Consider the following 15,411-nt stretch of genomic DNA (forward strand, 5'->3'; position numbering starts at 1 on the left):
GGCTTGAGCGGACATAAGGAGCACCCTTAGCCTCTCTTATTTAGTAGCACAGGGATTTTTGTGTTTCAGAAGTTGTAGAGCATTGGTGTGCATTGCCCTTAAGCAGTAGAGCCCGTGCTGCTTCATCACTTACTCTCCCAGCAGTAGCTTTTTAGACAAGCCTAAGCAATGCTCGTGTGTTTGTAAGCTGCTTGTCAAGTGGAACGCGTTGAGTTTCCTTAGTGAATATAAAGGCATTGCATGCTGAAATGAGGTTGTCTCAGCCGCAAGTCAGCGTGTAAAAATATTAGCTACTTATTGTAGTGCTTACAACTTCATTCCTTACCACCCCCATCATACTGTACCATCTGCTTGTGTGCGTGTTTGTTTGTGTGCTTTACAGCATAGATAGAGGGAAAAAAAATCGCTTTGGTTATTTATGTAACGTAGTGCACACATTCTCAGTACTGGATATTTCGAATTGGCTAACAGTTGTCATCAGTGATGCCAGAGATTTATTATGTCTTATTGGAAAGGCCATTTTCTCTGTAGAAAAATACACATGGAAGCAAAAATAAGCTGTGTTTTTTAGTGTATACAGTTCTTCGCCATACACAGAACATGCAAATATCTGTTTTCATTGGCTGCAGCAGTCCATCTGTAGAACATAGGTTTGTTCTAAATCTGTAATAGGAACAGGCTACCTTTTCACAAGAGCAAAAGAATCTACACAAAGTAAAATAAATAGGCTTCTGGCTGCCAGAAGACTGCTTAGGCACCTGCAGTATAGAAGTAAACAATCTTTCTGTACATGCTGTTTTCACACTCGCCTTTTCAGAGCCTTCTTTTTTGTATCCTAAATGCCTCTTCTGCTTGCCAAAAAGAAGGATAATTAAATATCCTTTAAGTAGCATTTAAATCTGAATGACAGGAACACCTATCCTCCTGAACCATTTCCATGTAGGAAGTAAGGCAGGAAAACAGTGGTATCGTGGTGCTACTTCAGCAGTCCTGAGAGCAGCTTTAAGGTGGGGATTCAAAATACCCATTTTCCCCTGCAGTGACATATGCAGCATCCTTGCAAGCATCTCCAGCAGTACAACTGCCTTTTATATCTGCTATTTCTGTAGTAATCTGACCGAATTGAAAAGCAAGAACCTTTTTTCAGATGCCAATTTTAAAGCAGTGCACTAATCTTCGATTTTAAGAAGCAGCTACCAATAAAAATGTAAATTTAAAAGAATCTTAGAGTCCTTTCCACAGACCTAGTGAGGATCATATTTTGAACTAACACACAGTTTTTCCATTGCCCACAGTTTTTGTGCCAGTATGTGGATATTACTTCATATGCGAAGGACATTTAGTTTTGATTTGCTGATGGGCACAGCCAGGGTTTGATGGTGCTGAGGATGAGACATGTCAGTACTACTTATTTCTCTTTCCCACTCTTTGAAATTTTCCTATTGCAATCAACAGAAAGTAGGTGTGTGCAGGAATGATATAATGGCTTTGTTTCCAGAGTCAGATKGTGTCTGTGTATAAGTGCTCTTTTAGTAAATGTTTTACTTGTGGTACATTAATACATCTTTTACTCTGTTAGCCTCTTTTTGCTAAAATTGAAGACTTGAAGAACTATCAGTGTCCTTGAAAATTTAAAGTAGGATGTTTTTAAAAGGAGATTTGCTCATTCATATTTGTCTTCACCTTTCCCTTCCCCTGTGCTTTATTGCACGAGGCATTAGTGTGGAAACACACGTCACATTCACGGGCTCTTGTCTCTTCCTGCTGCTTTGCCTACTGGAAGTCAGAGTGCTGCTTGGTTTCTGACATACCTGATTACTATAGAAATGATTACCATGTCATACCCAGGATTTCATGTGCAGAATGTGCAGTGGGAACATAGATGAGTCTGTCAGCAGAAGGTTCCTGGAAATAAGGGAAAAGGGAAGAGCAATGCAGAGCACCTAGGCAAAATCTATTGTTACTGATTGTTTCTAAGAAGGCGTAGCCCTCAGGAAAAAGGGGGATTTGCAGGATGCTTGTTCTTAAATGACTAAGATAAATGTGTATTTGTGTTTCAAGGAATAATTATTTTATTTTGACTCCAGCAGTTGGCACTGGYCAAGGTGATTTCCGTGGACATTCCCTGTATGTCCCTGATCACTGTTCCACGTTAGGGAGACTAGACAGCTATCGCTCTGCCGTGCAGCGGTCTGAAACCAAGGACACCAGCTGCCAAACGGAGGACGTGAAGGTTGTGCCCCCTTCGATGAGAAGAATACGGGCACAGAAAGGACAGGGCATTGCTGCCCAGATGTCTCAGTTCTCCAGTTCGTCTGGAAACATGTCGGTGATGAGCGATTCCGCTGCGGTTATGTTTGCCTCTCGACCAAGCAGCGACATCGGCTTTCACAGCCTGCCTCGGGCTGGTGCGAGAGTCTCCCTGCAGGCCCTGGAGCAGACACACAGCATCTCTAGGCAGACAGAAGATGTTGCTGCCACTCTGCCTCACCAGATGAGTAAACTGCAAGTGGATGAGAGCGTTGTGCCTCTGAGGAACAATCCCACTGCAGGGACCCTCTCAAGGCCGAAGTCACAGGAGGTGAGAGCTTACGAGAGTGACAACTCCACGAGCCCAGCRTGCGTGGTCTCTCCTCACGCCACCTACTCAACAAGCATCATACCCAATGCCACGCTGTCATCCTCCTCCGAAGTTATTGTTATTCACACTGCCCAGAGCGTTGGGTCCCTGGACAGTAAGATTACCAGCTCTGCTGCCTACGCGAAGCCAAGAGACCCCCCTGTTGCCAGCAGCGCAGCAAGCGGGAAGGAGGATCACCATTCTTCCAGCGGCAACTGGAGCGAGAGCAGCTCCACGCGCCACTCGCAGACCTCGGACACGATACCGTGCAGTTCGGCCCTGGTGCTTTCCCTCGGGGACTCTGCCGTCTCCCTCAGCACTGCCGGCAACGTGGAGGCGGCRTCGCAGGCCGGGAGCTACGGCGGCAGCCATAGTCTGGCTGTGCCGAGCCAGGCGCAGGACAGCGATGGCAGGAGCGAGTCCAGCTCGTGCGGGGAGCGAGCGCCCGCAGCGGGGAGCTGCGCCGAGCACTGGCTCTACCGGCCGGCGCAGAACAGCGAGACTCCCCCGCGCAAGGCGGCCTGTGGCACGCCGGGCTGCGCCACTCCGGTGAGCAACSTGAGCGGCAGCAGCCTGGAGAGGGCCTCGGGTAAAGAGGATGCTGCTTCCCTCTACTCGGTGGACCACGATGGCTATTACACGTCCATGCACACGGACTCCGGGCTCAAGGCAGAGCGGCCGTGCAACAGTACGAACGGTTTTGGGAACCCCAGGGACAGCACGAGTAACGTGCTCGACGGAAAAGAGAAGAAACATCACGAAGACCAGTCAGGCCAAACTGACAAGTCTCTTGGAAGAAATATCTCTCTCAAGAAGGCAAAGAAGCCGCCTTTGCCGCCATCCAGAACAGACTCGCTCAGAAGGGTACCCAAGAAGAAAGCGCAGTCCAACGGGCAGGTGCTCGACGAAAACCTCATTGCCACCCTGCAGCACTCCCTGCAGTTGAATCTCAAGTGCAAGAACGGCAGCTCGCCCTCGCAGAGCCCCTGCAGCGACTACGAGGACCCGTGGGTGCTGCGCTCCCGCAGCCAAAGCTCCGTGAGCGCCGGCAGCAGCGCCATGTCCCCCGCTGCTCCCAACCTCTACTCCCTCTGCACGCTCACGCCCTCGCACAGCGAGACCAGCAGCATCAAGTCCGAGTACGCTGACCAGTGGGGCTACTACAGCGACTACGCTGCGGTGGCCGAGGAGCCCGTGAAGTCGCCGGTGACTCATTCGGCCAGTACCTCGTCTGCTCTCAGCGACTGCAGCCTGGGCCACCTCAGTGACGGCTCCCGCGCGTCGGCGCCACGAGCGCCCAGCGGGGCGGCCAAGCCAAAGACGGCTTCTCCGGAGAAATGTCACCGAGTGACTTCGCCTTCGAGCGGCTACTCCAGCCAGTCCAATACACCCACCGCGCTTACTCCAGTGCCTGTGTTACTGAAGTCAACGTCTGCAGGAAATGGGAAGTCCAAGCTGAAACCTAAAGTGCCTGAAAGGAAATCTTCTCTTCTGTCTTCGGTCTCCATTTCTTCATCTTCCACTTCTCTTTCTTCAAATACATCTACTGAAGGCAGCGTGAGCACGAAGAAACTGGAGCCCTCGCTGAGCTCTCCCTTGGATTCTGGGGCACCTCCCCCACCACCTCCCCTGCCCACATCCCCTCCACATTGTCCTGATCTCTCTCCTCTCCCTCCCCCTCCTCCAGCGGAAGCCATGGATCTGTCACCATTGCCAGCCTCTCCCACATTCCCCCCTCCTCCACCTGAAGCTGAGGTAAATTCTTCCTATGCCCAGAGTGTCCAGTGGTTTCCCCAAGAAACGTCCATGAGTTCATTCTCTTCCCCTGTTCCTCTTCCTCCTACCAGTACTTTTCACTCTGCTGTCCCACCACCAGCACCACCTCTTGATCCCAAGCTGACRAAATACTCACAGTGTTCTTTCAAGAAACGTACCCAGGAGGATTCTTCCTACAGTCCGGTGAAACAGCCGTTCACCAAGCAAGATCCCTCGCGGCCCGTGATGCCCTTAGTAACTACCAAAGCACTGCAGATGGTGCAGCTGAGGTCTGTGAGGAAAGCCACGGAAGGTGACGCGTCACCCGAGCCTGCTCCTGAAAGCCTCGCTCAGGAAAAGGGTGCTGCGAGTTCAGCACCACCATCTTCCCTCAAGCCACCTTTCTCCCTGAGACTGAGTAACAGCTTTGGTGAAGAGGAGATGAAAACTCATGGCACTTCATTTAAGAACTCAGTTCAAGCACTGCCTCGGAGCTCCCTTCAGAGTCTCTCTGACCATGTCCCTGAGCTTGACAGCGATCAGAAATCTGCAAGTGCAGCGGGTCTAAACAAACCTTTTGATGCTGATTTCCAGGGAACAGCTGCCGAAGATGCACCAGAGCCTTCAGTGCGGAGTGAGGACTTCCATTCTGGCTGCACCAGCACGGCACCTCAGGGGTCACCAGCATCTCCGGACAAGACTCAGGTCCCGTTGCCAAACAAGAAACCCCCTCCTATTTCAAAGAAACCCAAACTGTTCCTTGTCGTCCCACCTCCGCAGTTAGATCTTCCAGGAGAGAAAGCAGCTGATGGGAGCGATGCTGGGGGAAGCCCAGGGAAGGGCGACGCCGCGGTGCCTGCCCGCTGCGAGGAGGCGCGGAGCCGCCTCGCGCATGGCCTCCCTTCCAGCGAGATGGAGCCTGGCAGCCTCGTTCCTGAGGGAGGAGCTGCCGGCTGCACCTTCTCGGAGGCTGGGGAAGCCGGTGCCTGCGTGGAGCAGCCGGCTGCATCAGCGGCTCGAGGAGCTCCCGGGCGGGAGGAGCAGCCYGCTTGGGATGAAGGGAGCGGTTCAGGCAGCAGCCAGGAGAGCAGCGCTAGCACTGACGGGCTCCTCGCCCAGGAGAACGAAAGTGGTGAGTCTGCCTTCCCCGGCCCTTGTGCAGCTGCAGCGCTAGCTGCTTTAAAGAACGTGGCAATTACATGGAGCAGTTGCAGCGCTCAGGTCCTCTGCAGAGATTTTGTAGGTTGAGATTAATTTAAACTATAAAGCCTAAGGGAAGTTGTAGGATTGGATTAATGCTTGATATATATGTATATATTATTTCTGTCTTACTAATCATTGCTGCAGAAATAACAAAATGATATTAGGAAATAAAAATAATGCCTCGCTTAACTTTGCAAGGATTAAAAATGCTATGAAGAGGTGGTTAGCTTTGTAAATTTTAATTTTGCATTCTAATATAAACCGTAAAAGCCATCTGTCAGTGTTGTTCTCTGCCTGTGTGGGAACAAGCCTAGGCATTTCATACCCTGCAGTTTTATAGCAGGCGTTGATCTGAAGTCACAGTAATGCCTGTGGTGGAGCCAGGCACTGATCTTTTGGGTGCTYCACGGCAGCAGCAGCGTGGCCGGGTCAGGATTGCATGGCCTGGGGGCTCACCGTGATGAATTCTCCTCTCTATTCCTTCTGCCTAGCCGAGGTGTTTGAATTGGATACAGCAAATAGTTCATTCCTCCCCAGCAACAGTTATGGGGAAGAGACAGACGAGGTGGCAACACCTGCAAGACCAAGGACCACGGAGGATCTTTTCGCAGCCATTCACAGGTACTATGGAAATTGCCTTCCCTGTGCTGTGCAGCCAGTTAGTTCTTCCAAAATGTCATTAACGTTGTTTTCCTAAAGCACCCAGTAAATTCAGTTGCTGCTTTAACTGAAAACACCCATTTGTTGACTTTGTACTAAGGCTACATATGAAAAAGATAAGTGGAAGTACTTTGTGTTTTACTGTTTTACAAATATGTTTAACCTAGTCTGAACTGAAAGCTCCCCAGTTAAATCCCTGTAGATTGTATTATAAATATCCTGCCACTTAAAATATAGAATGACATCTAGTGTTTGTTGTACTGTTCTCGATCTGCCGAATTAACTCTACTGTTGCTCTCCCTGTTTATCTTTTTGTTTTCATTCCTGTTCTTCCCCACCTCTCTTATTCTCTTCGCTGCTTATATGGTGCAGTTTGGGACAGAGGCTCAACGCTAATGCTTCATGGCAAGCGTGGCTGAAACTGGCAAGTAACACCACATGTCAGTCATATGGCAACACATATGGCAAACGCTGGATTATAGCTTGCCATAATCCAGTGTGAGGTCGGGTGTCTTGTTTCAAACTGGTTCATGAGTGAGATGTGTGATACTGGCTCTGTTATTAATGTCATTATTCATTTCCCTCAAAAAAAAAAAAAAAAAAGTCACTCCAAATAGGCAGCTAGATTTCTGTGCTGTTCACTTTAAGTTTTCACCAAAAAAGCTTAAAAAAAAACCCCACGAAAYGAAGCATACACCATTTAAACAGGACACCCAGAAGAGCATTAACACTCCCCGAGCTTGCACTTAGATTAGTAGTGATGTGCTCGTGGTGCCATCTTGTGGCGTTGTAATTTACTTCAAGATTTACAAGGGGCTTCTCTTACCTGGGCACAAAAAGTCTCTAGTGGTTTCTCATTGATTCACAGGGCACCGTATTTAATCATCGGGGCGTTTAGTCAGCTTGTACCCGTGTGCRTGACTGACATCAGGGGTGTTCATGGGACAAGGGGAGTGTTGTGTAGGAGCATGGCAGAGAGGTGCGAGGCTGCACTGAAGGTGCAAATGCCACTGAAACTCATCTCATCATTGCAGATGTTAAAAAGTTTCACAAATATGTACTGTACTACATTAGGCTGATATTTTTTTTTTTTTTTTTAGCGTAGTGCTCTCTCTTAGGACTTGGCCTGTAAGAGCTGCTTTAAAAATTATCTCCTGCACCCTTACTGTGCCACTGGGAGAGATGGATCTGGCCGCAGAGCGAAACGTCCCGCCCGGCACGCGTGCTCCGGTGCGCATCGGGGGAGCAGATCCCTGTGGATCYGCAAACATGGAGCTCATGCATTCACAGGGACGTGCACAATGGAGCTGGGGTGACACAGTTAAATGGTCACRTTTGTTATTAGTTTGTTGTGACACTTCTGTTGGCCTTAGACTTGAACCACCACCTGCCTTGGTCGCTAGCTAAGAAAAAGGCAGCTTTGCTTGTTGCCCCTGTTTTCAAAGGCATCGTTTCAGAGCTTGGCGCTCTTGAATCTGGTTTTGAGAAAGACAAGAGGTTCAGGGGTGTGTTTGTTAAGGGCAGGAGAACGAGAGGGTCAGTGTCTGTGGTGAGGCCATGGACCTGTGTGATGATGTATCCTCTCTATGGGAACAGGGCCACCAAGCCCTCGTTTGGCTCCGTGTCAGTGTCTCGTCCCTGCCGTGACCTACAGGCGTGAGAGGAGCAGGGCAGATGCTGGCAGCAACCTTCTCTGGAGCGTTTTCCTCCTTGGAGTGACTGCTGTTTACCATGTTCACAGCTTCTTCAGGCCAGGGTCGCTGGTCTTCCTCTGCAGGTCTCTGAGACTGCAGTTTGCTCCCCGTTTCTTCAGAGTTTCCTTTGTAAAAACCCAGCCCGGGRGTGTTCAGAGGTGCGCCGAGACAGCTCAAATCCTCTTGAAGGGACTGCTGCTTAGGGCTGATGCCCACGGGCGCATTCGCACGCGGGCGCAGGGCGCCGCAGCACCAAGGTCACTCGCAGGCTGCAGCAGTGGCCTGCAGCGAAGCAGGCACGGGGCTCTTGTGTCACCGTCCTGTCCCTGCCCGTCCACCCTGCTGCCCAGCGGTGCCAGTGTTTCCTTCTTCTTTCAGCGTGGCGGCTGGAGGCCTGAAGTGACAGCAGTTGCAGGTGCCTGGCGGGTAGTTGAAGCTGTATCTGCATGAAGTAACCAGCCAGAGAGACAGCCTTGTCCCTGGGGGGTGGCAGAGTTCAGGGCGATGCCTGGTGCTGCCACCCACTTAGCCGATGGATCCAGCCAGCCTGTTTTTAATCAATCAATCAATCAATCAATCAATCAGTCTTTTTCAATCAAGCTTTTTCAATTTATTCTTCTTTAGTCCACAAAGAAAGCAAGCAGCTTAGCTACAGCTAACAGGCATTTAATGCGTACCCTCTGTTAAGATTTCTTACAAGTAAAAATGGGGCAACAGAGGTCCGGTTTCCACATATTCTCATGCCCATTGTTATTCCTTAATTTCATTATGTTATCACCGCACTCTATATTTAAATTAAAAACCACTCTGCCCATTTGTTGGAAAAGCCAGCTCTCCTGTTGCAGTCAGGAACATGGTCTCTGCCTCCTTTAGGCAAAGCTCTACGATCATAGAGCACGGGCAGAACAGTGTGTTTTGGCCATGCGCCTTATTAGAAGCTCGAAAGCTCCATTTTCACTACCTGTTTCTTTTTTTTTTTTTTTCTTTTTTTGAACCACTTAATCCAGAACAGTTCTGTGTGGCTCATTTTACTAAATTTGGACTTTCGGAGCAGTGCATTGCAATGTCAATTTCTCAAGGCAAACACCTTAAACTGCATTTCTGATTCTCCAGAAAGCATCGGGCGCTTTGAATGAAACAGCACCAAAAAAAGGAAAAAAAAAGCAACAAAGCAGATGCCATATTTTTAATTGAACYTCCAAATTAACAGACAAATAACATTAAAAATTATTTTAATAATGCATTAATTTTAGGCTCAGYTGGATAATGACTCCATAAAATTTATTTTGCTCAATTTGAATGGTTTTGGACATCAGTATTGCCAGTTATAGCAGTTTCATTGTTCCAGATTTGCAGAAAAAGAACAATTAGCCTTTCCCTCTGGGACCTGCGTTGATTCTTGTGCAGTTTGGGGGGTCTTCTTACTCATACCTTAGACTGAGGTGCCCTTTCCCGCTTTCCTTCTCTTCCTTAGCTTAATTCATTGCCATCCTTACAAGCGGAGATTCCTGCGGGGAGACAGAAAAGCAGGTTCGCTTTTGTTCCATCTTGTCCCTGTTTGTGTTTTCCCACCGCAGATCCAAAAGGAAAGTCCTTGGCCGTAAGGATTCGGAGGAGGAGCGCAGCCGCAACCACTCGCCGTCGCCGCCCGTGACGCCCACGGGCGCCTGCCCCGCGGCCGCGGCCCTGCGCCCCGCGGGCTCCATCCAGCGGAGCGTGCGCAGAAGCAGCACCAGCAACGACAACTTCAAGGCGCTGCTGCTGAAGAAGGGCAGCCGCGGCGACGCCGGCTCCCGCATGTCGGCGGCCGAGATGCTCAGGAGCACGGACCCGCGCTTCCACCGTGCCCGGGCGGACGCTGCCGCCGCCGAGCCGGGCGACGGCGCCGCCGGCTGCTCGCCCAGCAAGAGCCGGCGGGCGCAGGAGGAGTGGGCCAGGAGCGAGGGCCTCATGCCGCGCAGCCTCTCCTTCTCGGGCCCGCGCTACGGGCGCTCCCGCACGCCGCCCTCGGCCGCCAGCAGCAAGTACAACGTGCGCAACCGCATCCAGAGCAGCCCCATGACTGTCATTAGCGAAGGGGACGGCGAGGCGGTGGAGCAGCCCGAGGGCAGGGTTCGCAGGACTTTGGGGGAGCAGCAGGAGAGGCAGCTCGAGGTGTTTCACAGTGATGAGATGGACACAAGTGACTTTCCCTACGCCGAGGACCCCGACTGCAAGGAGACCTTGGATCCAACCCACGTGGACTTAGTGACTCAACAGGGTACTTCAGGGAGGTATCTGAGCCCTTCAGCTGAAGAGAGTTAAGAGGCAGTGACAAGGGCAAAGCGTGTTAGCCTAGGAGATGGCAGAGGACTGAATCCCAGAAGAGAGCCCAGACCAGRACAAGTTTCCTTTGCGGAGCATTTACTCCATGAACTGCATGCGTGTGCTTAAATGCTGAAGCAGTGGTGGTTCTGCATGGTGGGTTGGGGCGGGAAGGGCCTTCAGTGGTCTGTGGCTTAAGGAAAGAGGAAATTCTTGTGCAGAGCCTTAGTGGGCCTCTCGGGGCGGGCGAGGGGGAGTTTTTGCGCAGCCTGCGGCAGGGGGGGATGTTTTTCTTTTTCTTGAGGCTGCAGTTGTGTGAGCAAAACGTAGGGGTAAATGTGGGAAAGGAACGGGAAGGCTTCTGGGACACGAGCGGACAACTTGCTTCCCAAGCCTTTTACTGGTGCAACTTTGGACTTCATTAAGCACAGAGAGGTGGGATGGGGCACGCTCACCTGCGAGGCGGGGYGGATTTGGCACTGGGGTTGCACGGCTTCTCCCTAGGCAATGCACCCACGTTAGCTGAAGTACCTTCTGCTAACGCCAACAGCTCACTGGCTATAAATCGGTTGTGGCTACTAGTTTTTTTTTCCCGAGGGAAAATGAAGTGCTTGGTTAACACGGGCAAGGGAGCACAGGTTGATCACACAGTTCTAGCTGCTGTGCAGCCACACGTGCCCCCCTGTGGCATGAGACACTGCGTTTCAAGTGAGTTGCCTCCTCAAATAGCGTATTCCCTTGGAGAGCTGGAGCAGCCGGGCGTGTGCAGAGGATGTAGCCAACAACAGGAAGGTGGGAGAGGACTCGAGCAAATCCCGCCGGAGTTGGGAAGAGTTGGGTTTCGGAACCGAAAAACAAAATTTGACTTGGAGAACTTGCACTACGGAGCTGTAGGCAGAGCCAGTCTTTCCGAAYGGGAACATGGGAGCCAGGTTTTTCCCGCAGTCTTTCTTGTGTTTCTCGGAACTGGAAGGGTTCCTGCTTTTCCTCACTTGAAATACCAGATACTTGCTAACTTTTGGTTACCAAAGAGTAAGCTACGGTTACTTTCCTTTTTGATTTGCCTGCAGTATTTCTTTTCTTTCTAACCGTAATAATTTAGTGAGGTTTGTTTTTATTGTATATTTTACAAATAATAAAAAGCATTTAACGGTTTTCCAATTGTAAAGAAAACCATTAACTTTGATTCTTAGTAGGAATGAAGCTTTTAATTTTTAAGAAGAATTCTGCATCATTTGATGGCGTGCGCAGTTTTTGTATTGTTTGTAAATACTGGAAGTTGTTAAAATATCTTTTGATCTCCCTACGGTAGGATTTATACATTTTTAGACTGCTTTTAAGAAGAAAAAGCACTCCTTGTAGATTATTTATTTTAGAGAAATATGCGTGTAATGGCTTTCTTCAATGCTTTTCTTGTTAGCAATGTAAACTTCAGGGGCTTTCCTTTAACTCTTGCTTTCACAAGACGGGGACAGAGCTGAAAATGCTGTGACTTTGCTTCAATAAAGGAAAAGGCTGCGAGTTGCCATATTGTCTTTTGAGTTGATTAAAATCTCATTCAAAAGATGAGTCCCACAGTGTATGGCAACAGATTGGAGGCTGTAAACCATCCACCCAGCTACTAATCTTCAAGTTCTGCTGCAGAATTTGCCAATTCAGTGGAGAGGCAACTAATGAGCACTTAACATACTCATCCCATTTTAACCTGTCAACGCTCGGACTAAACGACCTGAAATAATTCTCAGCTTTTTTTCCAGTGTCATTTTTGTGCATTTCTGCTGCTTCCCTCTTTCTGGCAACCTGTCCCACAGAACTAAAATCCCCAGCCCAGCAGATGGTAGGCAGAGCGAGTGGGCAGTCAGTGAGGGGGAACCCAGCCGTACCCGCTGGAAGAGGAATGGGGTGAGTGCTGCACGCTCAGCTTTCCACCGCGTTTACACATAAAACATTCAGAGAAGCATTTGCTCTTTGGAGTTAATTTGGAACCTAGTCAGAGCATTTGCAGTAGGGCTAATACTGCTCTGAAGCACCCACTGTTGCAAGAAGCAGCGCTAGACRTTCGCGGCTGCGGAATTTCTGATGCCACCTGGGGCAGTTTTTCCCCCAGGTTCAGCCCCGCTAAACCTAGAGCTGTGCGTCGCTGTGCAACGCTGGACGCTTCCCGTTCCGTAGCTGTGTGGCAGTAACGCCCCCAGCGCCACCCTCGCGAGCGAGAGCTCAGCCTTCGCGTGAGTGTTTGCACGTGGGAAGGGCTGCGAGGCTCCAAGAAACTGCAGGAAGTTTGCACCCTTCCCGCTGCAAGGCAGGTCTGGGCTGAGCCTCAGCTCCGGCCGTGCTCATTTAACTGTGCGTTTTACACAGCGTAAGGTGTAGTAAAACAGACAAAATATACTGAAATTGTGTTTTAATGGTGCTTAGAGTTGTATTTATTTACATAACTGGTAAGATTTTCATTCACCGGCTCTCTGCCACGTTCCTGCACAGCTGCCTTTGGCGTCGTGCAGGGGCTCAGAGCACAGCAGCTCTCGGCTGTGTTTCTGGAACTGGAGGCAGCTTTGGTGCAGTGCAGTTGTGCTGTGCAAAGCAGGGCTTCATTTTATGTCCAAGTTCAAAGGTACTCTCCTACATTAAAAATTTCCTCCTTAAGAAACGTTTGCAGTTAGGGCTGAATTGGTCAGCGAGTGTAAAGTTTAGTAAAGCTCTGCCACAGACATCCAGAGCACTAGGGGGAGAGGAGAAATTCGTGAATTTGGGCCACACTAARGAGGAAAAGGGGACTGTTGTTACCCGATGCTTCATTTAATCGTGCTGTTACAGGGCTTGTTCATAGTTTACAGTGGTTTCCAGCTTCCCTCTGAGATAAAACCTGKTATTGAAGCTCCTGAGACCTGAGCTTACCTTCTGGTTTTCCCTGCTTTTTAATGTCAGCCTTTTTGTCTAAACTTTGCTCTGCCTTGGCTCATGCTCTGCTTCCTTCGCTGTATTCACAGCCTTTCCTCCTGTGCTCGGAGATAGGTCGCCCCAACCCGCACTGGAACTAGAGCTCTTAAATGAAATCGGAAGGCAGTTCGTGCATAGGGCTGCGTGGCACTTGGTGAATCTTCGTGCTTGTTCATTGGAGAGGGAGGAATTCATGACCGAAGTGAAGCAAAGGGCAGTTAGGCAAGGAGCAGGAGCTGGGTGAGAGGAGGTTGGGTGGGAAGGTCATTGGAAATAAGTTAAAGGAGATTACAGGAACACGTGGATTTGACGGAGTTTTGAGGAGCTGGGACTGGCAGCTGGTTCATGTGTGTGGCTCGGCATGAAGGCAGGCCCAGAATAACGGGCAGAAAGGTGAAGCGGGAAGATTCCCGAGGAGAAGAGAAACGGCACATGCAAAGAAGGCACCAGGAGGGCGGGTTTATGCAGAAGCTTGAAGAGAAATAACAGTTTCAGCACACAGAGCAAGAGATTGGAAGGCAAAGGAACAGTTGGATAGTTGCAGCAAAAGGGAGGAAAAATTGAGGCTTTTGGGTGTCTTTGCAATCTGAAGGGGAGTGGATTCAGGTAGGCTAAAGACAGCCAAACATTTCAGAAGAGGAATAAAAAGCAAAATAAAATATCAGGTCAGAAGAATTAGTAGCCTGAATTAATAGTCAGGAGGTGCTGGGTGAGGCAGGACAGGGGCTGCCCTGCCTGTCCTTCATGTCCTGCAATGAAGACGCTGCGATGGAAATGAAAACGGGGGGATACAGATGTGTGCTAGGAGACTTGAGGCACTACTGGAGAGGTGGCTTGGTGGCCCCAGCAGTCACTTCCAATATTTCTGTGGATAAAAGCTGTGCCTTGGAGAGGGCAGGAATATGGGTTTTGAGAGAGGAAACTCCAGTTCGTGCTGCCTGATTTCCAGCGGCATCCATGTGCGCAGTGATTCCTGCCGGCAGGCTGCAGGCCCCGCAGCGTGCCTGTGTTCCCGCAACTYGCGAAACCTTTCCTGACGTTTCCTGCGGGGAGGAAAGGTCCTGGTGCGAGTGGCACAGGGAGAAACGCCTTCACAATTGTGCAAGCAAATGCATCTTGTCGGGTGTCTTTTGGATCCTATAAAACTCTGGAAAAACTGCTGATAGCAGCACTCGCTCCTCCAATGAAGCCAGTGCTACAGTGTGTTTATTAAGGGGTTGGGAATGATGTACTGTCCGCTTCTATATGAGAAGATTAGAAGGATGAACCAACAATAAAAAACTATAAAGAAATTTTAGTGCTCTGTGGAATTTTTATCTATTTCATTATTCTAAAAACTTTCAGTACTGGTAAGAGCACAAAAGGGTATGGGGTTTTTTGTATTGCCTCATTATACTTTATTTTCTTCATGACAGAACAATCTTTTCTAATATTTAAGATTAGGAAAAACCATCTAAGACAGAATTGGTAGTTTTATAGGTTCAGAAGAGGCGTTATCAGACTAAATCAAACTGAAACATTACAGACTTACAGATATGTAGCCTTGGACCATGACTGTGGCCGTACTGGTCTGAATTAATATGCATGGAATGGATTAAAAAGATGTTTAATAAAGAAGTGCCACGCCATATGCTGTAAGACTGAATAAAAGCCTTAGTAGTACCTCACAGCAGAATCTTTTATCCTGAAAATTGAGCTCCTGGTAGTTAGGTTATGTCACATAACGAGCATACAGTCCTCTAAGGGCCAATTGATTCTTCTCCCAGTGATGCTCATACAAGATGTCATACATTTTTAGTTACAGGTTGTCTATTAATAATGAATCTAAATGTATGTTTATATTTATGTGTGCCTGCATATAAACCAGAGACTAATGTCTATGTATAGGAGTTCCTTCTTCATCTAGCATATTGCTCTGTTTGTGCACCAGACTGGTGTAAACATTAATTGTAACTACTGGATAAGCAAAAAATAAGTAAAAATCCACCAAAATATGTAGATTAATTTTAGATATTACCTAAAATGGTTACTAGAGAAAGAGAGAAGGTGTCTTGACAATAATCTCAACTTGTCACAGAATCACACACAGAATCACAGCATGGTTGAGGTTGGAAGGGACCTCTRGAGATCACCTAGTCCAGCCCCCTGCTCCAGCAGGGACACYCAGAGCACGGGGCACAGGGCGGCATCCAGGCRGGTTTGGAAGATCTCCAGAGAAGGAGACTCCACAGCCTC

The 15,411-nt window shown here is 49.1% G+C and overlaps 1 protein-coding gene across 2 annotated transcripts in view; it reads left to right on the top strand.

Moving 5' to 3' along the window:
* NHSL1 (NHS like 1) overlaps window positions 1-10,374 on the top strand; it is a 45,788-nt gene extending 35,414 nt beyond the window's left edge. The window contains exons 5-7 of one of the 2 annotated variants that reach the window (XM_026048240.1): window positions 2,088-5,507; window positions 6,070-6,199; window positions 9,510-10,374. In XM_026048240.1, the coding sequence (XP_025904025.1) occupies window positions 2,088-5,507; window positions 6,070-6,199; window positions 9,510-10,236 (4,277 nt within the window). In that variant the 3' untranslated portion in view covers window positions 10,237-10,374. The remainder of the gene's footprint in view (window positions 1-2,087; window positions 5,508-6,069; window positions 6,200-9,509) is intronic. The other variant, XM_026048241.1, reaches the window with a different exon arrangement.
* The last annotated feature ends 5,037 nt before the right edge of the window (window positions 10,375-15,411 follow it).

This window comes from Nothoprocta perdicaria, unplaced genomic scaffold (genome assembly GCF_003342845.1).
Source record: "Nothoprocta perdicaria isolate Ctin4 unplaced genomic scaffold, notPer1 scaffold_52, whole genome shotgun sequence".
Taxonomy (NCBI): domain Eukaryota; kingdom Metazoa; phylum Chordata; class Aves; order Tinamiformes; family Tinamidae; genus Nothoprocta; species Nothoprocta perdicaria.